The sequence below is a fragment of the Ips typographus genome, linkage group LG2, assembly GCF_016097725.1.
Source record: "Ips typographus isolate SLU linkage group LG2, UJ_Ityp_2.0, whole genome shotgun sequence".
Taxonomy (NCBI): Eukaryota; Metazoa; Arthropoda; class Insecta; order Coleoptera; family Curculionidae; genus Ips; species Ips typographus.
Genome location: NC_138423.1, coordinates 26333115 through 26351930, shown reverse-complemented (window position 1 = coordinate 26351930; position 18816 = coordinate 26333115). Strand labels below are relative to the sequence as shown.

General features: G+C 36.9%; 2 protein-coding genes and 1 long non-coding RNA gene across 4 annotated transcripts in view; 2 read left to right on the top strand and 1 right to left on the bottom strand.

Annotated features, from left to right (window-relative positions):
• Dpm1 (Dolichyl-phosphate mannosyltransferase subunit 1) overlaps positions 1 to 18816 on the bottom strand; it is a 48293-nt gene that overhangs the window by 1070 nt on the left and 28407 nt on the right. The window lies entirely within an intron of this gene.
• On the top strand, positions 61 to 10554 carry Rat1 (5'-3' exoribonuclease 2 Rat1). Of its 2 annotated transcripts, none has more exons than XM_081974172.1 (12): positions 61 to 328; positions 394 to 1129; positions 2243 to 2550; positions 2603 to 2815; positions 2878 to 3040; positions 3146 to 3305; positions 3366 to 3534; positions 3592 to 3681; positions 5301 to 5632; positions 5694 to 5912; positions 6016 to 6152; positions 10198 to 10554. In XM_081974172.1, exons 1-12 carry the CDS (start codon positions 254 to 256, stop codon positions 10464 to 10466), a joined length of 2871 nt encoding a protein of 956 aa, XP_081830298.1. In that variant the 5' UTR covers positions 61 to 253; the 3' UTR covers positions 10467 to 10554. The 2 variants fall into 2 exon arrangements, with proteins under 2 accessions (XP_081830298.1, XP_081830297.1); XM_081974171.1 differs by having other exon boundaries at positions 62 to 328; positions 5691 to 5912.
• The window catches only part of LOC145724771 (uncharacterized), a 14283-nt gene continuing 6900 nt past the window's right edge, over positions 11434 to 18816 (top strand). Inside the window, exon 1 of the long non-coding RNA XR_014177081.1 lies at positions 11434 to 11731. This is a non-coding gene — a long non-coding RNA (uncharacterized LOC145724771). The remainder of the gene's footprint in view (positions 11732 to 18816) is intronic.

Here is an 18816-nt window from a genome sequence, read left to right as displayed (position 1 = left end):
TCAAAAATGTCCAAACCCACTAACCACTATTGACACTTTCAGTCTTCAGTCATTTTCCTGTCAATCAGCTGACAGAAAAGTTGTCACGTTTCACAACTGCATTTGCTTTATTTTCCATACCATTTTTTGTCACAATTTTCAAAGTTTGTGTTAAAAAATTGTAAAAACAAAAAAAAACTTATAAAATGCATGTAACATAACTTACACTTAAGTATTGGCGTTTGTGTTAAATAGTTATCTACACTCTATTGCAATGGGGGTGCCAGCATTTTTTAGATGGTTAAGTAGAAAGTATCCTTCAGTTATTGTGCACTGTGTAGAGCAAAAGGTAAATAATAATAATTTAATAGCAAAGAATTAAGTCTAATAATCGTATTCTATATTACTTTTTAGGCGGTTGACATAAATGGAACTAAAATACCTCTTGACTCTTCAGAACCAAATCCTAATGGAGTGGAGTTTGATAATTTATATCTTGACATGAATGGCATCATACATCCTTGCACACATCCAGAGGATCGTCCGGCACCTAAAAACGAAGATGAAATGATGATTGCCATTTTTGAATGCATTGACAGGCTATTTAATATTGTTCGACCAAGAAAACTGCTGTATATGGCTATAGATGGTGTGGCCCCTAGAGCTAAAATGAATCAACAACGGTCCAGACGTTTTAGAGCTTCTAAAGAGACAGTTGAAAAAATTAATGAAATAAACAGGATAAGAGCAGAGTTGTTACTGAAGGGTTGTGTACTGCCACCTGAAAAACCTAAAGAAGAGCATTTTGACTCAAATTGTATTACCCCAGGCACCCCATTCATGGCGCGTCTATCTGATTGCTTACACTACTACATCCATGACAGGTTGAATAATAATCCTGGTTGGAAAGGTATAAAAGTTATTCTATCTGATGCAAATGTCCCTGGTGAGGGTGAGCATAAAATTATGGATTATATTAGAAGACAAAGGGCACAGCCTGATCATGATCCTAACACTCAACATGTGTTATGTGGAGCTGATGCTGATTTGATTATGTTAGGTTTGGCTACACATGAACCTAATTTTACCATTATTAGGGAGGAGTTTAAGCCTAATAAACCAAGACCATGTGAAATTTGTGGTCAACTTGGTAAGTATATCATATTTAATTACTGAAAAACTGTTGCTCAGATCATATTGACATCTTAATTGGCTAGTGTGGTTTTAAGGCTTTAAAATGAAAAGTAGCTATAGCTTCAACCCTTCAACAGGTCATACTGGTATGATGATGTAGTGGACTTATATTTTAAGTCCATGGGTTATATTACCACCATAAACTATTAGGTACCTTTTTACTATGTTGTCACTGCAGTTAACTTAAATTATAGAAAATTGTATTAAAATAATGGTGCTTCATTCATTCTCTATCTGTTTCTCACTATGTTTGACAATCTCTGCTTTTAGGTATTTATTTCAGTTTTCACATCATCTAACATAATAGTTATGTCCTACCAAATGTTAAAGTATAATGTAGAAAATACATGAAAATAACTCCCATGTAATAAACTTCTAGAGCAGAGACAGTTTTGTTTAAGTGATTCTCTTTTTTTGTTTCTCTTGAAGATAATACACTTTTTACCTACAAACCAAAAAAAAAATATTAAGAAATAAAAGAAAAAAAAATTAAAATTTTGTGGTCATTTTTGAATTCAACTTTTTAAATTAAATGGCTATTTCAGTTTTTTTAATTACATACAGGAAAGTCAGAAAAAGGGGGTTGGTCAGTCCCCAGTGAAAGACCCTGTACAAAGGAATCATTAAGACTGACTTTCGCAAAATACAAAACTCACTAGGGTAGTGGCAGTGTTTCAGGCAAACTTGACCTTTACAAAAATTACTGTCATTTGCAAAATCAGTTTTTCAAGAAATTTCCAACCTTGGTAGGCTTCCTGGTAGACCTACATGTATTGTGATCGTTTTTTTTCCTAATTTTTAGTCAAGTTAGCCCTGAAAAGTGTTTCTGCTGCCTCCTGTCACTAAACGGTACATAACACGCTTATTTGTAACACCTTTTATAAACTTTAATATGTCAATTGATTGTCAATGAAATGAGCTTTCCATTGACGTTTAAAAGTTAATTGGTTAGTGGAGAGGGCTTCAAAATAATAATTTAACGCCTTGTAATGTCTACTAATTCCCCCAAGAGGAGTTTTAGTATTCATTTTGGTACGTTTATTTATGTGTACTAAGTGAAAATTGATAGGTCATGAAATGAAAGACTGTATTGGAGGCGTTAGAAGTGAGCATGGCCAAGAACCAGATCAGCCATTCAGCGCCGAAACTGATTTTATATTTGTCCGACTGAACGTACTCAGGGAATATTTAGAAAGGGAATTAGCAATGCCAAATTTGCCTTTCAAGTATGAATTTGATAGAGTGTTAGATGACTGGGTGTTTATGTGTTTCTTTGTGGGAAACGACTTTTTACCTCATTTGCCCAGTTTGGAAATTCGCGAAAATGCCATAGACCGACTGATCAGACTGTACAAAGATTGCGTTTACAAAACTGGGGTATGCGATTCAGGCAGTTTTGTGACAATCAACTTTAAATATCAAATTGCAGGGCTACTTAACTGACAGCGGTGACGTAAACTTGGAAAGAGTGCAAATGATAATGTTGGAACTAGGTAAAGTTGAAGATGAAATTTTCAAAACCAGGCAACAGAAGGAAGTTGCATTTAAAAGTAGAGAGAAGGCAAAAAAACGCAGATCTGATGGCTTTAATCAGTATAAACCCAATTTTGGATTGTTAAACAATACCCAGTTTGCTCCAAGAGTATGTTTGTTGTGTTCATGTTCTCTTTTTCAAAGTTTAGCAAGTACACAATTTCATTTCAGGCTATTGGACAACAAAGTTCAGTGGTAAATGCAAGACAGGAAGCATTTAATATAAGAAAAGCAGGAATGCACTCTCAATCACAGACTGCATCTCAGCTGCAAAGTGTAAATCCCAGAGCTGGACTGGAATCCATGTTTAAGAAAGAAGGTGATGATAATTCAAGTAAGTTTAAAACAGATATTCAAGGAATTTGTTTTTTGTTAATTAATAAACAGAATCCAGTATTCTTATTAACGTTATTTCTTTTTTTAATTTAATTTCTTGTAGTTGGGCCACAGGGTGAAAAACGCAAACATGACGCTGTCGAGCCGGACGGTGAAAGTGACGATGATCAGGCTCACGACGAGGTCCGGCTGTGGGAAGACGGATTTAAAGATCGATATTATGAATCGAAGTTTGACGTTGCTGCTGATAATCTTGAATTCAGGTAGTTTTTTTAAGTTTATCCAGTTTTAACAAAATTTAACCAATTAATTATTACATGTAGATACGCAGTCGCCCTTCATTACGTCCGAGGTTTGTGCTGGGTACTCAAGTACTACTACCAAGGATGTGCTTCATGGAAATGGTACTATCCGTATCATTACGCTCCGTTTGCTTCTGATTTTTGCAATATTGCCGGACTGAGTACTGATTTTGAAGCTGACACTAAACCTGTAATTTTTTTGGTTAGTCTCACTAAAATGTAAAACTGTAATACATTTCTGTTACAGTTTAACCCACTGGAGCAGTTAATGGGTGTATTTCCGGCAGCGAGTTGTAAGCATGTTCCCGAACCTTTTGCTGAATTAATGTCTGACCCGGTAAGTGTTAATTATATAGTGTGTACAGGGTGTTTGTTTAAATTTTACTCAATAGGTAACTTCGTTAATTGTGTTCTGTCCACTGTGTTCCCTCTTCACTGGTTACCATGCATGCAGAGGTCAGGAATGCAAAACCATCCTCCTCTTCTTTGTCCTGGTCAGCTCTGTCCGCATTATGACCTTGTCGAGAACCCCTATTGTTGTTTTTCCAGCAATTTGACCTTTTATGTCCAGCCTTCCCACAGTTATAACAGTTGAATTTAAAATGTTGTCTCTGACCCATATTATGAGCATTCCCTTCAGTCCAACTATGCACTCTTTTCATATAATTTCCATGAGGTTTTTCTGATCCCTTTCCACAAGTATTAAAAGCTGAACTTGAATTTGCATTCACATAACTATCATTTTGATTCATTCTCTTGACTTCCTGATCTAACAATTTCCCTTTAACAAACTCTAATGTGAGTGACATAGTGTGAGGCAAACAATGTCAGTTTCTTCTAATTTGGCACCCACTGACTTTAACTCACGAATGGTCTCCTCAAAGTTTACAAAACAAGTTTCCAACAAGTCACCTTGAGATAGTTTTATTGATAATAGCTTTTTCCTCAAAAATAATTGACTTGCAATTCCTTTGCGCTGAAACACAGCTTCCAAAGCCTTCCACATTCCATAAGCAGTTTTCTTGTCCTTGACATATTCCAAATGGGAATTGGCAATGCACTGCCTTTGGAGTCCACGATCATATTTATGTCTTCTGAAGACTGATTAATGACCGAGTATGCATTCCTCTTCATTTCATCCGTTTCCCTAGGGCTTAATCCACTGCCGGAGACATCGCCGATTTGAATTTTGCCAGCAATGGAAACTTTCTTGGACACACTTTCTTCTAGATCACACACCAAGTAAATCCAATATATCCCCTCCAGCATTAACAAGAAAATTTGCCGAAAATCTTTCGCAGTGATCAGTATACATATTAGGATTTTCAAGTGAAAGATACTCAGCTATTTTTTGAGGTAGTTTAGCGAAGAAATGAATGCCGCAGGGCAGTACTTTACATTTTCCTTTTCTTTATAATAGAAACAATCTTCGGTGAGTAACATGGGCTGGTCTTAACATTGCATACTTTTTAAATAGAAGCACAATATTGACTTCGCCCTCAGATACTATCGCGAACGTCCGGTTTTTGTGGGTTTTGGAGTCGGGAATAGTAACAATCAGCTTGTCCTCTAAAACGTCAACATCTTCCGTGGTCATCTTGGTTAGTTCATTGGTTCGGCAGGCTCCTCCAATTCCAATTAGAAAGGCCACTTTTAACATCAAAAACTCCTTGTCTGGAGCAGAACGTACAAATTCTGTTCTCTTGTAAAAATACCTTTGATTTTTTTGCTCTCCAACGTTTTTCTTCTTGATTAAACTCATTGTTTTTTGAGTTGACACATAAAGTTGTAACTTTTTCTTACATTATTAAAAAGACTTTGTTTTCTCTTTAAAATAAGCTATAAACAAGCTAGCTTTCATATTGAAAACAGTGCTTAATTTTAGAAACTGTACTGTACACTTTTTGCAGCAACAAAAAATCAAAAACAAACTTCTAGGTCTAATTTATTTTCTAGGACTCCCCTATAATCGATTTTTATCCAACGGACTTTAAAATTGACTTGAACGGTAAAAAGTACGCTTGGCAGGGCGTCGCACTGTTGCCGTTCGTGGAGGAACAAAGATTGTTCGATGCCTTAAAACCGTACTACGGTCAGTTAACGGAAGCGGAAAAGAGACGGAATCTTAGAGGCGACGACCGACTCTACGTGTCCTCCAAAAACGAAGGATACCAATTGTTAAACGGGCTGTACAATCAAAAAATCGACATGGAAGCCGAGTGTGCCGTTGCCATTCAAGGAATGCGAGGCACCGTTCTAATATCGGAAAGTTGTGTTTCTAAGGAAAGGTTTGCAATCCAAAATTATAAATGTTTTGCCGTATTCTTATTCCGGTTGCTTCTTCAGCAGCTCGTTGGCATCACCAGTAAAGGGTTTGCCGATGATTTACGGCAACATCGTGGTCACGGTTAGGTTCAGAGATCCAAAGTATACAAAAGGATTTGTTTTCCCCGCCAAGAAACTTAAAGGCGCTAAAGAACCACCCAGAGTGTTGAAACCTACTGATTTAGATCCCCAGGCGAATCGACATTGGAGAGCTCAGATTGGGATGGCGCCTGCCACTCAAAGGTAAGTGTGTTTACTATACAGGGAAGCTCATTAAATACGAAAAATTTATTCGGATCATCTGATAATAATTTTGCTAAGAACTCTAGTACGTTATTAATTGCAGAGCTTCAGTTGATACGGCAGGGCATAGAATGTTAGGCCATTACACGCCCAGAAATGACAGCAGAAGAGAGTACGCCAATATTCCCCCTCCTACGAATCTGGACACAAACAGAAACAGAAATTACGGAGGCAGACCTGGTAAGTTCACTAAAATTCTTCGTCATAATTATGTCATGCTATATATTTGCAGAAATTTATATTGAATTATTAACATTTATATGAATATTTTCTATTACATTTTCAGCAAATCATATTGTAGTGTGCTATACAGGACAGAGAAATCATTGATAAAAGACAGAAAACGCAGTTTACAATTTCCCTTCAGAAAACTTAAAAGTCTAGTCGGTGTTTACCACTTTTGGTTATATTTTGAGTATAGAATTTATTTACTTTTGACAGATTACAGGCATTAGAGTGTTGTCGCAATACACAACACAACGGCAATCTAAATTACCGGAATGCTAAACAGCTACACCACGTCATACATTAGATTTAAAAATAAATTCAGAAATCAAACCAAACAGTAAACACTGACAACACTGCCCCAAGTTTTCGCCCACTAGCATTTTTATTAGGTTTTCTGTCTTTGTCTCGTGCATACAATAATCAATGTTTCTCTGTGAGTTTTTCTTTTGTAATGTATACAATAAGTAGTGTAGGTAAAATCACCGCCCTCTATACTGTAAAGCCTAAAATGTCACTTTTAATGGCGGCGTTAGCGGTTTTCGTTTTATACACAAACATATTCGGATGTAGTAAGAAATATGTTTTTTTGAAATTATTTCGTGTAGTTGATTGCAAGTTGTGACTGAAAAATCGAAAAAAAATCTGTAAATCCTTGAAACTACGTAAGCAAAACTGGTAAATGGTTCTTATGTTATTACCAAGAACATTCATTCAAAATTATTTTTGTTACTTTCACAATGAAGGATGCTTTAAAATGAAACTCACATAGAGCTCGAATCAGATGAGAAAAGGCCACCGCATCATCAATGACGCAGTTTTTAAAACTATTTCTTTCTCCTTCTACAGTTGCCGTCGCATTAGATATAATCAGAGGCGTCCTATTAAAATATTCCCGAAAATATATTGTTAAGCGGTCAAAAAGCCACTTGGCAACGTAGTACGGTTTTTACTTGGACACAATTAAAACAGATGCGGCAGCGGCCAGGGACATTTGGACCTTTTTATATGCTTTTACTAGCCGGCACTCTAAACGGTGTTGCCAAGTTTAATAAAATGTAGTGGCGGACAGGGAGACTTAGGGGGTTAGGTTAGGTTCCGTTTTAGTCTGGTGTTTTGGTTGTATTGTTGATGGTCGCAGTTGAAGTTCACATAGTGTTATGAATAAAAAACGTTATTTTGTCAAAATGTCTTTCAAAAAGGTTGGAAAGAAAGGTGTTATCATATACAGCCAAGGCCGTAAAATCGTCAGTAACGTCTTACAATTTATGAAGAAAGAAGCAGAAGGAGTTTCCATTCCTTTGAAAAACTTGTTGTCTTTTATTTTCTTTATTAAAAACGACGAAAATGTTTCATTTTACTGATAAAGTAATAGCACGCCACTGACTGGCTGCAACAACTTGGAAAGTAACGAGAGCAGCAATATTTAAAGCGAGACGTACAGAGATCGTGACATCATCGTTTGATGACGCCTGTGGCCTTTTCTTAGCTGATTCGAGCTCTACCTGCGCATGTAACAAGAACCTAATAAGTTTACTGTACTGGAAAGCACTCGTACTCACCATTGAGTATAGTGTTGGAGTGAAATGAAATTAGATCCGGTTTTTTGTAAACTAAAAAAACTGACACGGTTGGGCTTTTTCCTGAATTGCTGTTACAATGTGGCTTGAAAAACTTATGAACGGCAGCAAATAAGAATAACACGCAAATAACCTCAAGTCTTGATTTTAAACCGCAAAAATGCATCTAATCCTCAAAAAACTCAATTTCCACAATACAAACTGTCACTACTATTTCCGCCATATTGGAATTTTTGACAAGCACCTTCTAGGCTTTCTAGTCTAGTAGGCGGTGGTAAAATAGCTTATAATAATAAGAAACAAACCACTTTACATCTTTGCTAAATTAACAAGGAGAAAGAGGGGGAACTTTCAGGTCTCATAACTTGGAAGATATTATTGTGTCAACTGCACCGCCCCTTCGCATTGTACATTAATAATTTCTGTTTTGACAAACTAATCGGTTCCGGCAGACCCCGCATTGTGTCGGCCGGCATTGTTTGCGGGCGTGACGAGGGGACGACAATGCTGAATGCGATGACGACGACGTCCGCCGACGCTTGCGACGCGCGTAATTGACGCCTTTGTACGCTTGTCACCAGCACTCGTACGCCTAATTTGAGTCGCTATAAGATTTTTGACGAGAACTGGTTTGTCAAAAAAATGCTGTATTAAGAGCAAACAGCGTGTTTTGAGAAAAAACTTGCTGGTCAACAGTTTTTCAGTAAAGTTTCGTTTATTTAAATTTACAAGTCTTAACTAACGGGTGTTCAATAATTGTTATGGTCAGGTCGCCTATGGATGGCAATTGTCACAAAAAGCGTATGTCTTAGATAACGTTGCAAACAATTATTATATGACAGCTGTCAATCCGCCGGTTTGATTTCAAACCATATACGAACTTATCAACCATAACAATTATTGAACACCCGTTATCACTTTTCAAATTCACCTTTAATTTTTTTTAAATACAAGCTTAATGAATCAAATCTTTCAACTACTGATACTGTTTGTCTTTATAAGTTCAGAATTGCTTAACAAAGCAAGAAGTTTCACATAAAGGAAAATATACATCAAACACATAACCTGAAAGTGTTTAACGTCATTTCTCGTTTGCTTGAATTTGTGTCTTTAATTGAACCAGTTTCACTCCAAATGCCAAAGAAGTGTAATACAACTAACTTTTTGTTCTACCAGAATATTTTATGGCTAGATAGGAGAGGTAAGATTTTTTAATAGTTTTTCTAATAAGTAACTGACTTTATCAGATATTTGACTCGATTTAGATTTCCAACTAATCTTGAGTTGATAGATATTTCAAAGTTTTGTTCACGCAACTTTCAAACCTCTTTCGATAACACTTGTGTCTCGTCTCAAATGTACGTCCAAAACTTCAAACTACCCTTATTCGGTTTTCCACAAAGGATTTCAATCTGCACCGGACAATAGCCGGGGGCATTCCTTCCGGAATATTTCGGGATTCAATTTGCACACAAGTGGTTTGGCGGTGTCGGATTGACTGGTCCGTGCAAAGGCTTTGTCCGGCCGCAAACTATTTTTAAAGTTGGTTTTACTGAATTTTTCTGTTCAAACATAGTCATTGCAGTAATTGAGTAAATTCTGGACGTGATTGTAAAAAAATAAATTTACTTCTCAGTTATATTAAGTTGTATCAACCTGTTTTGTCCAAATTGAACAGTTTTCTCGAATAATCTGACCATCGTTAATGCGACCAATTTTACGCACGAGTCGCTCTAATTGGATTTCCCCCAGGACTTATCCAGCTATTTGCTGTGGTCAGTGTTTTGGCAATTACAAAATTCGATTTGTGTTAGCTCTAGCCATTCGGGGTTAATGTATTATTACTATTATTGTACAAGGAAGTAAATAATCTGAAGATTCGCAATACAAGATTCTTACAAACACTTGGTAGGTGCTTGGTGGTCTTACTACACTTGTTGAGACAATCACTGTCGGGACTGGGGGAATTTGCGCAAAAAAAAAAATCTTAAAAAGAATAGATATTTTTTGCCTTATTAATTTAACAACTTTTTGCTACTTAAAAATCCAATTTAGGAATCATCAAAATATTATTCAGACGTTTTGCTTATTTTATTAACTCACAGCATAACGTTTGCCAATAACTACTGTATAATCCACGGCATATTCGTTGTTTACTTATAAAGCAAAAAGTCACGTGCAGTTTGTATGGGGCACGCGTCTCGCAATTCGGAGCTTCGTTGCAATTAAATCGGTTTTAAATTCGTCGCTTATTGAGTCCGACCCTTTTATTGCAAGTCATATTTGGGACTTGCCCTCGAGTCCGCCCTCGCTTTGCTCGTTAAGCAAATAATTTTCGGTTTAGGTAACAAAAGAACAAATTTATTAGGTTAGGTTTGTTTGTTAAAGTGGTACAAGTTATAATCAACTTTTTGTTTCAGATTATAACAGATCTCACGATAATCGACGAGGCGGTTTCCAATCTAACTACAACCGCGGTCAAGGAGGCAACTACAACAGCCAGAGCAACTACAACTCTAGAGAGGGTTACAGCCAAGGCAATAGCTACAATAACAGAGGGCGCCCGTATCAACAGAACCAATTTAATAATAGGAACCAAGGACAAAATGAGCAGGATCAAAGACGACCAGGTCCATATAGGGATCGTTACGTTACCGATCCGAACAACAGATACAGTTATAGACGCTAAAAATTGTCGCGAATGCTATTAAGAGATGAGTTGTGGTAGTAGAACGTTTTCCTTAAAATCTAGTAATAAACGTTCTTTTTTTAAGGCATCGAGTGGTTTTTATTGTAGGGTGTAAGGGACTTGGCTAGTATAAAACACATGTTTCGAATTAACCTCTGCTAATATCTAATAGTATCATTTATCAAAGTACAGAGATTCCGCTTTCATAGAAAACATTTTAAATCTAGATCTCCATCTTAAATTAGGAGGCCATGAAGACACAAGACACAAAATTTGACATTTGAACAAAAGCTATTTCGTTATAGAATCCGCCGCCGGAGGGAACCACTTGATTTTTTTCTAAAAATCACGTGACCTCATGATTACAAAATTATGTGTGTGTTGTGGTTACGATGGCCACTCGTCAGTGAGACGTTCAGCCAGATTAAATAACGCGATTACGCGATTCACGATTACGAAAGATCCGCGGAAGAGGCACTTGCGTGCGTCTGAGAAACTCTCATCTCTCCCGCTTGCATAAATAGGACTAAAAATCGCCTTAAAGGCACGATCCGAGTGAAAAATATAGTCATTCCTCGTGGAAACTATAACCGTCACTGTCACATCCACGTGGTCTTGACCTAGGTTTTCACCCTTTCCGCCTCCTGGAAGTGCACCGCACAAGACAATTCCCCGTAGACCTTTAGGAATCCACGTTTCCACTTAGAGGCCCCACATTTCCACTCGACCGGCTGCGGAATTCGGTCGTCAACTCCAAATTTCTCTGAACACCGTTTCAAGAAACGTGGTTTCTTAGCGACAAAAATGGCGCCCACGAAACAGACGTGCGATACGTTTCAAGTTGAAAATCGAAGTCTTACAAAATTATATGCACGCCACACGGATCATATCCCGTTTAGATCCGAAAGAAAACGACCAATTTCCTAGTTGTCATTGTTGTTGTCACTATTGACATCTATTTTGAATTTAAAATTTGAATATCGTTCACTAAAGTGCTAAAAGGTATTAAAAGTAAAAGTTGCATATTTGTGTTGTTCGTGAGTTTTGTGAGTGATACAAGGGTGTCAGATTATGAACCTTATGCAGCAGGTTTCCTAATCCCGAAAGGTTCATTCTTGATCCAGATATGTATAGATAGAGCTTTTTATACACAATCAAGTCCAGCCTAAACAAATTGTTTAAATCATTTGTCCTGGAAAGTACAACACACAGCAAACTAGTTTAAACTGTTCAATGTAAGAAAATCTGTAAATCCTTGAAACTAGGTAAGCAAAACTGGTAATGTTATTTGACCATTCATTCAAAATTATTTTTGTTGCTCTCACATTGTCATGCTTTAAAATGAAACTCACATACCTGTGCATGTAACAAGTACCTAATAAGTTTACTGTACTAGAAAGCACTTGTACCTACCATTGAGTATAGTGTTGGAGTAAAATCATCCTACTTCAAAGTGTTCAACCATTGTTGAGTTAGATCCGGTTTTTTGTAAAGTAAAAAACTGACACGGTTGGGCTTTTTCCTGAATCGCTGTTACAATGTGGCTTGAAAAACTTATGAACGGCAGCAAACAAAAATAACCTCAAGTTTTGATTTTAGACCGTAAAATTCATCTAATCCTCAAAAAACTCAATTTCCACAATACGAACTGTCACCACTATTGACACCATAGTAGAATTTTTGACAAGCACCTTCTAGGCTTTCTAGTATAGTAGGCGGTGCCAAATATAACCGGCTTAGCAAAACATATCTAGTATGCCATGCAAAACGCCCTCTCGCGGAGAAATTGTCCGATCTGTCACAACGTGACTTCAAACAGTTCCATTGACCTGTAAATCTAGATTTATAATGTTTTCTATGTCCGCAATAGTAAGCTACACATGTTTGAGTGATTAGGGCACCCTGTGATGCAAACGATTCGTACTTTTCGTACGTTTTTGCTTATTTTAGATTAAAATTGTGAAAATAATTTGTCCAATCAGGACACTAACTGTGTGTTAGTATTTTTGAAAAATATCATTAATTATTCAGTAAAAACATATTAGTGACATTCCCTTCTCTTAAATAACAATAAACACACACGCACCCATTTTGAAAATTCGGCGTCCAGGTGACAGTGCGATATAAGAAGCCAACCGAACGCGAGTGAGTGCGGGCACAATCCGGACCAACCAGCGATCACAATGAAACGAATAAATAGTGCATTAGGCCCTTTATCATGATAATAAGTGGAGCATTTTTTAGATTGTCTAGTGCCCCGAAACGTACAATGGGGAGTTTGTGGAGTGGCTGGCGGTTCGTAGGGCACAATGGCCACTTCAACTGCATGTAGCCGTAGGTAGCTAAAGCCGAACGACCACTTGAACTCAGCAGCAAAGAACAAATGCGCGCGGACCTCATTGTAACGTGACGTACCCTCTGCGTTAAATCTGCGATTTTTTTTCTCAACGTCTTTGTTTAACAAAGGAAAAAAAAGGAACGGGAGTGTTCGCGCGGAAAATGTGTAAAGCCCTAAGGAGTCCCGTACGTTTTACTGAACGATTTAGCAGAATGACGTCTGTACAAGTTGACTTCGTAGTCAACCGTCTTAACGCATCACAAAAGAGTCGAAAATCAGTTAAGTGCACTTTACGGCTTAACCAACTTTCAGCTAAAGGTTTTGTATATTGCAAAACAATGACATGACAAATCATAACCGAATTTATTAAATAATAGTACATATTTTGTATAGGTGCTCTAAAAATGGATTCCAACAAATATGCAGGCAAAACTTTCCGGGGTAATATCACGAGGGCTTTGAAATTAAAAAAAGAAAAGGATAATTTGCATGACAGGCATTTTCATATAAATTAACAAAACATTTTAAAAATGTCCTCACAAAATAAAAAAACACTAGCAAAGGACAAGGACGGTAAACAGTAAAGGATTGCTCGATTGGCTGATTTTGTTTCCCGGCGGCGAATGGATCCTGACGTCACAGTAAAGTCTCGAGCTCGTAGTGATGGGTAAATATTTTACATTACCAGGAAAATTTGACCGGTAAATTACAAACAATATGTTTCTGGCAAGTCAAACGTGTTTCTAAGAATTATGATAGTTATTTTGACAATTGTCACGTGACCGTCTAGTTAAATAGTGTTCTACAATCACGTGACAACTGTCACTAATGTCAAAATTGTCAAACCACGCTCAAAAGTTGCAAAAATCTGGATTTATAAACGTTTTCTTGCAGTATTTGATATAAAACGTGTTTCTGAGAATTATGACAGTTATTTTGACAATTGTCACTTCATAGTCTAGCTAAATAGTCTTCTAAAATTACGTGACAACTGTCAATAACGTCAAAACTGTCAAACCATGCACTAAAGTTGCAAAAATTAGAGTTTAGAAACGTCTTCTTGCAGTATTCGATATGAAGAGTGTTTTTGAGATTTATGATTTTTGACAATGGTCACGTGGCTGCCTAGCTAAATTATCCTTTAAAACCACGTGATATCTGTCAATAATGTCAAAGCTTAAAAAACAATTATTAATAAAATAATAAAAGATCTGTATTTTTGGGGATGACCCATCGATGGGTCACCCTGTATATTATTATCTTTTCACTCAACTAATAATTCAATTTCTAATTTCTTTTTTAAAATGCCACAATAATGTTGACATTTTTTATTGATATTGATTCAATGAACACTTTTGGAGTTTTATATGGTTGTAATGTAATATTTTGTTTTCATTATATTGTGGATGATGTTGGCACAACATTTAGAAAAATTTTACGTTGATTATCATTTTAATGTGACTTTCATAAGTATATTGATAAACAATTCATGAAAAAAGGTCTATTATAGTCGCAATACTTGAGGCTTAACATCCGCCTATCTACTTATAAAACATTGGAAATTAACGACACGCCTTCCGTCACCCTTGAGGAAGCCAAAGAAAGATTTGCCCATCCCTTATGAATAGCTTGGTAAGGGAATAAATTAGTAAGTTTTTTAATCCAGACTTCATTTCGTAATCCAGAAAAATCAGTTTTTTAATTGGAATCAAAATAAGCTGTGATGCAACAAAGAAATTTCAAAACAAATCGAACCGTTTACGCCAGAGAATTCCTTTGACAATAAATCCATCAAAACCGTCGATCGCTGGCAACTTCCAGCTATAATACGTCACATAAAAGTATCAAACTGTTACCGACACTGTGGCGAATATTTATTGATAGCAGGTCCATAAAACGGTGACCGGGTCTGGTTGTGACATCGCAGATTTATCAGGATATATCGTTTGGTCACACTAACGCCCCGGGAAAAAAGACACACGGAGAAGGGTGTGGGCCTGCCGAACGAGGGTTACAAATGCGGTAGAAAACGCTGTATAGGATTTGTTAAAAGTTGTAATGTTTTTGAAAATTTTTAAGAAAACGTTTCAGAAATTGTTAAATTTAATAAAAATGGCATTATCCACCTCCTGTTTTAGATCATGATAATCCCATCACTCGAATTGCACGTATCCACCTGGAAAGTTCAACCCTAAAACGGTTATATTCACGATATTACAAATCCACTCCCCTCTTTCAGTATAAGCCGATGCTAACGATAGGTCGGTGATTAATTGTTGCTAAGTAACCGAAGTAGCGACGCGGGTCAAGTGGCGTTACGACGCTTAAAGTCCGTGGCCCTTGAAGGAGATTATTTCCCTGTTCCGTTACGGGCTATTATTGCATTCCATGCCGAATTAACGAAACAATTCAGGAATTAACATTCTCCACCAGCTGAAATCCGACCTTTTGTTTGTCGTTCGTAGGACGTATTTCGATCAGCTTATTTGATTCACTCAACAGTCGTATGACTGGTCAAATTTACAAGTATTATTATTTATTACCGCTACAGGTAAAAGGTTATTAAAGCTTGAAATTATATTAAAATAAAAAAACAGTCAAAAGTTTGGTCCAGTTAGCTAGCCTTTTTTAGAAACGCGTGCAATAAGGTCACATACGAACAGAGCGTTTTTGACGTCACAATGACGTAATTTGGCAAAACTATAAGTTGATCAACTGTCAAATTACGTCATTGTGTCGTCAAAAAAGGTATGCGCGCTCCATGGAGCCTAAAAACTAATGCCGCTTATACATCTACATTTACATGTCAATGGGACTGTTTGATGTCACGTTTTGACAGATTGGATCGCTATTACGATAATTTCTCCGCGAGGAGGCGTTTTGCATGGCACACTGTGACACTAGATATGTTTTGCTAAGCCGGTTCTCTCCACAATAAATGTTTTATTGTTTTTCCATTTGTTAATATCAGGTTTTGATAAAAAGGTGTGTACTATAGTAAATAATTAGTAAGTCGGACTATAATGGTGAACCTGCTTTTACCATCAATGCAAATACTACAGGTGAAGGAGATTCAATACCCTCGACAAACTTACTTATGGCGTTTGGCAACAGCGCACTAAAAATATGGCCTACTTGATATTTTGTTCGTTTTCTGTCTTTCTCCCGCGCATGCAATTACCTACGTTTCTCTGTCCGTTACACGGTTGTCCTATGGTCGGTTTTGGATTTACCACACGTGTAGATTCGCATAAGCAGACAGAAACTCTTCCTCAAACTCCTGTCAAAGTAGAAAAAAAACCACGCGTTTACAATTCATTCATCAAATTTATAATAATGGAAGAATGGTGGCGTGCCAGTCAACATCGTTACGTTAAATTACATATTCAATATCACGGCATCGTTAAGTTTTTTTATTTTTTCTATTTGTCCAGCATCGAATACGCTGTCACAACTGAATTAATTTGATGGGATTTCAAAAGAATAAAAATAGTTAATTATACATCTCTTGAAAGACGACCATGAGTTGCACTATTTCATTTCAACGGCTCCACAATTAGATTTTCTCGCTCTGTCCAGTTCGCTGACTGCAACACTTTATAACGATAAAAGACTTAGTTTTCATTGACAGTATTAATATAACATTGCACGGAAAATAGTGTCAAACAATGATTCGCCACTTTAATTTGAAAACAAGTCTTTGATGAAATAATATTCAGCTCCTATATTATACTAAAGTGGCACGAAGGGAAACTCCCGTAATTCCATTATTCCGGTAAATATAAACTTTATTGGAAGCTAAACCCGGCTTATTCCATAATAAAACAACCCTCGGGATGCTTTGCCAGGTTACCGGATCAAGCTGCCCTCCCCTAAATTCCCAATAACGATTTGTCAGGAATCGTCTGACTCAGGTACTTTGAATTTTAATCCGTAAGTCAAATTTAATTGTCCATGTTTTCGAAAAGAACCAATGTTGCCAGGTCTACCGTTTTTGTAATTCTTCTACCGTTCTCCTGTTTTTTGTATATAATCTACCGTTTTTAATTACGTTATTGCCATTATGTTGGTTGTAAAACTTTTCATATCCTTTTTCAATTTCTTGAATAGGAAATTTAATAAGGATTCTAAAAATACGCTTAAAACAGTCATTTTCTTACTCAAAATTATTCTCTAAAACCACGTGACGCCTGTCACTATTGTCAGAATTGTCAAAATTTGACTAGAATTTACAAGAATTACATTTTAACACAGTTTTCGAAACAAGGCAATTTTCTGAGATTTAATAGTTATTTTGACAATTGTCATTTCATAGTCTAGTTAAATAGTCTTCTGAAATTACGTGACAACTGCCACTAACGTCAAAACTGCCAAACCATGCTCAAAAGTTGCAAAAATCTGGATTTATAAACGTTTTCTTGCAGTATTTGATATAAAACGTGTTTCTGAGAATTATGATAGTTATTTTGACAATTGTCACGTGGCCGTCTAGCTAAATAGTGTTCTACAATCACGTGACAACTGTCACTAACGTCAAAACTGTCAAACCATGCATTAAAGTTACAAAAATTAGAGTTTAGAAACGTTTTCTTGCAGTATTCGATATAAAGAGTGTTTTTGAGATTTACGATTTTTGACAATGGTCACGTGGCTGCCTAGCTAAATTATCCTTTAAAACCACGTGATATCTATCAATAATGTCAAAGCTTAAAAAACAATTATTAATAAAATAATGAAAAATATGTATTTTAGAAGTACGGATTTTATAGCAAGAATCAATGACTAGAATTTTTGACAACCCTGTATAATAATGTAAAATGAAAGAATTATATTATTTTGATCTACCGTTTTTTGACTGATTATTCTACCGCCATTAAATATTTTTAACTTGGCAACACTGAAAAGAACAGGGGGTAGCAGGAAACAATAACTTTTAGGGTGGAACGTATAAACTATAGTAATCACATTTAAGATTGAAGGTTACGTTATGGAAAACCACTGCCGCAATTTCTCCCTGCGTTGTACTTAAAAAGTGCAGGATGCGACATCAGGCTGCCGTGCATGCTCTATCAGCCCCAAAGCGGGGAGGGCAGCGGCAAGGGGGCGTCGAGTGGCACTCGAATGCGGCCCCCCATACGTGACCCAACAAAGCCCATCTCGGCAGCGCTGCTGATTTAATGATGTCTTGTTTTAATTGCTGACAAATTGCCAATTCCCGCTGTCACGACTTTGCTCTGGAGGGTCTGTTTTCCTTTTCAGCCTTTTCTTTCCTGGTTTCAGACTGAAGAAAAATATGATTTTATTGCATAGTTTTGTTGATGCTTAATTTCATTTCTTCATAATCAAATTTCTTTTGCTTGTTGGGGTTTGCGTAACCCAACAAACCTTTTAGGTGCCAACCAGAAGAATAAATGAGTAACTCGTCTCAACCAACTTATAGAACATTCTTGAAAATGCTCTCTCATTTTGACCCACTTCGTAATATATTCTTTAATATCCGTATTTCACACACCGTATTACTTCCGATCAAATTGCTTCGTCGCGAATCAGCATTTCAAGAAAACTCAAATCGCTAACGAGGCCCTCGAACGCCGACGGAGTTCCCGAATAGGCAGGGCCGGATGAGCAAAGAAAAAGAACTCCCGCGGGGAGCCCCCGCGTGCAATTTAGGGTGGCCCTACACTGTGGGCTCGCGCTCCCACACGACGCAACCAGAAGGAAATATCGCATTCCCATGCAATTCGGTCGGACACTTGTAAATTTGTATTGTTCGCGGTCACTGATTTTTGTCAATTGACATTATAACTCGGTATATTAGGTCTTGGTGCTTGACAAGTCACTTTTACATCCACAGTGGTCGTATTCGTTTTCACGTCACGATGACGTAATTTGGGAAAAGCATAATTTGACCAACTGTCAACTTACGTCATTGTGACGTCAAAAACGGCCAGAATGCGGCCAGTGTCTCATCTAGTATGACATAACTTATATCTTTCTAATATTACCTGAAAC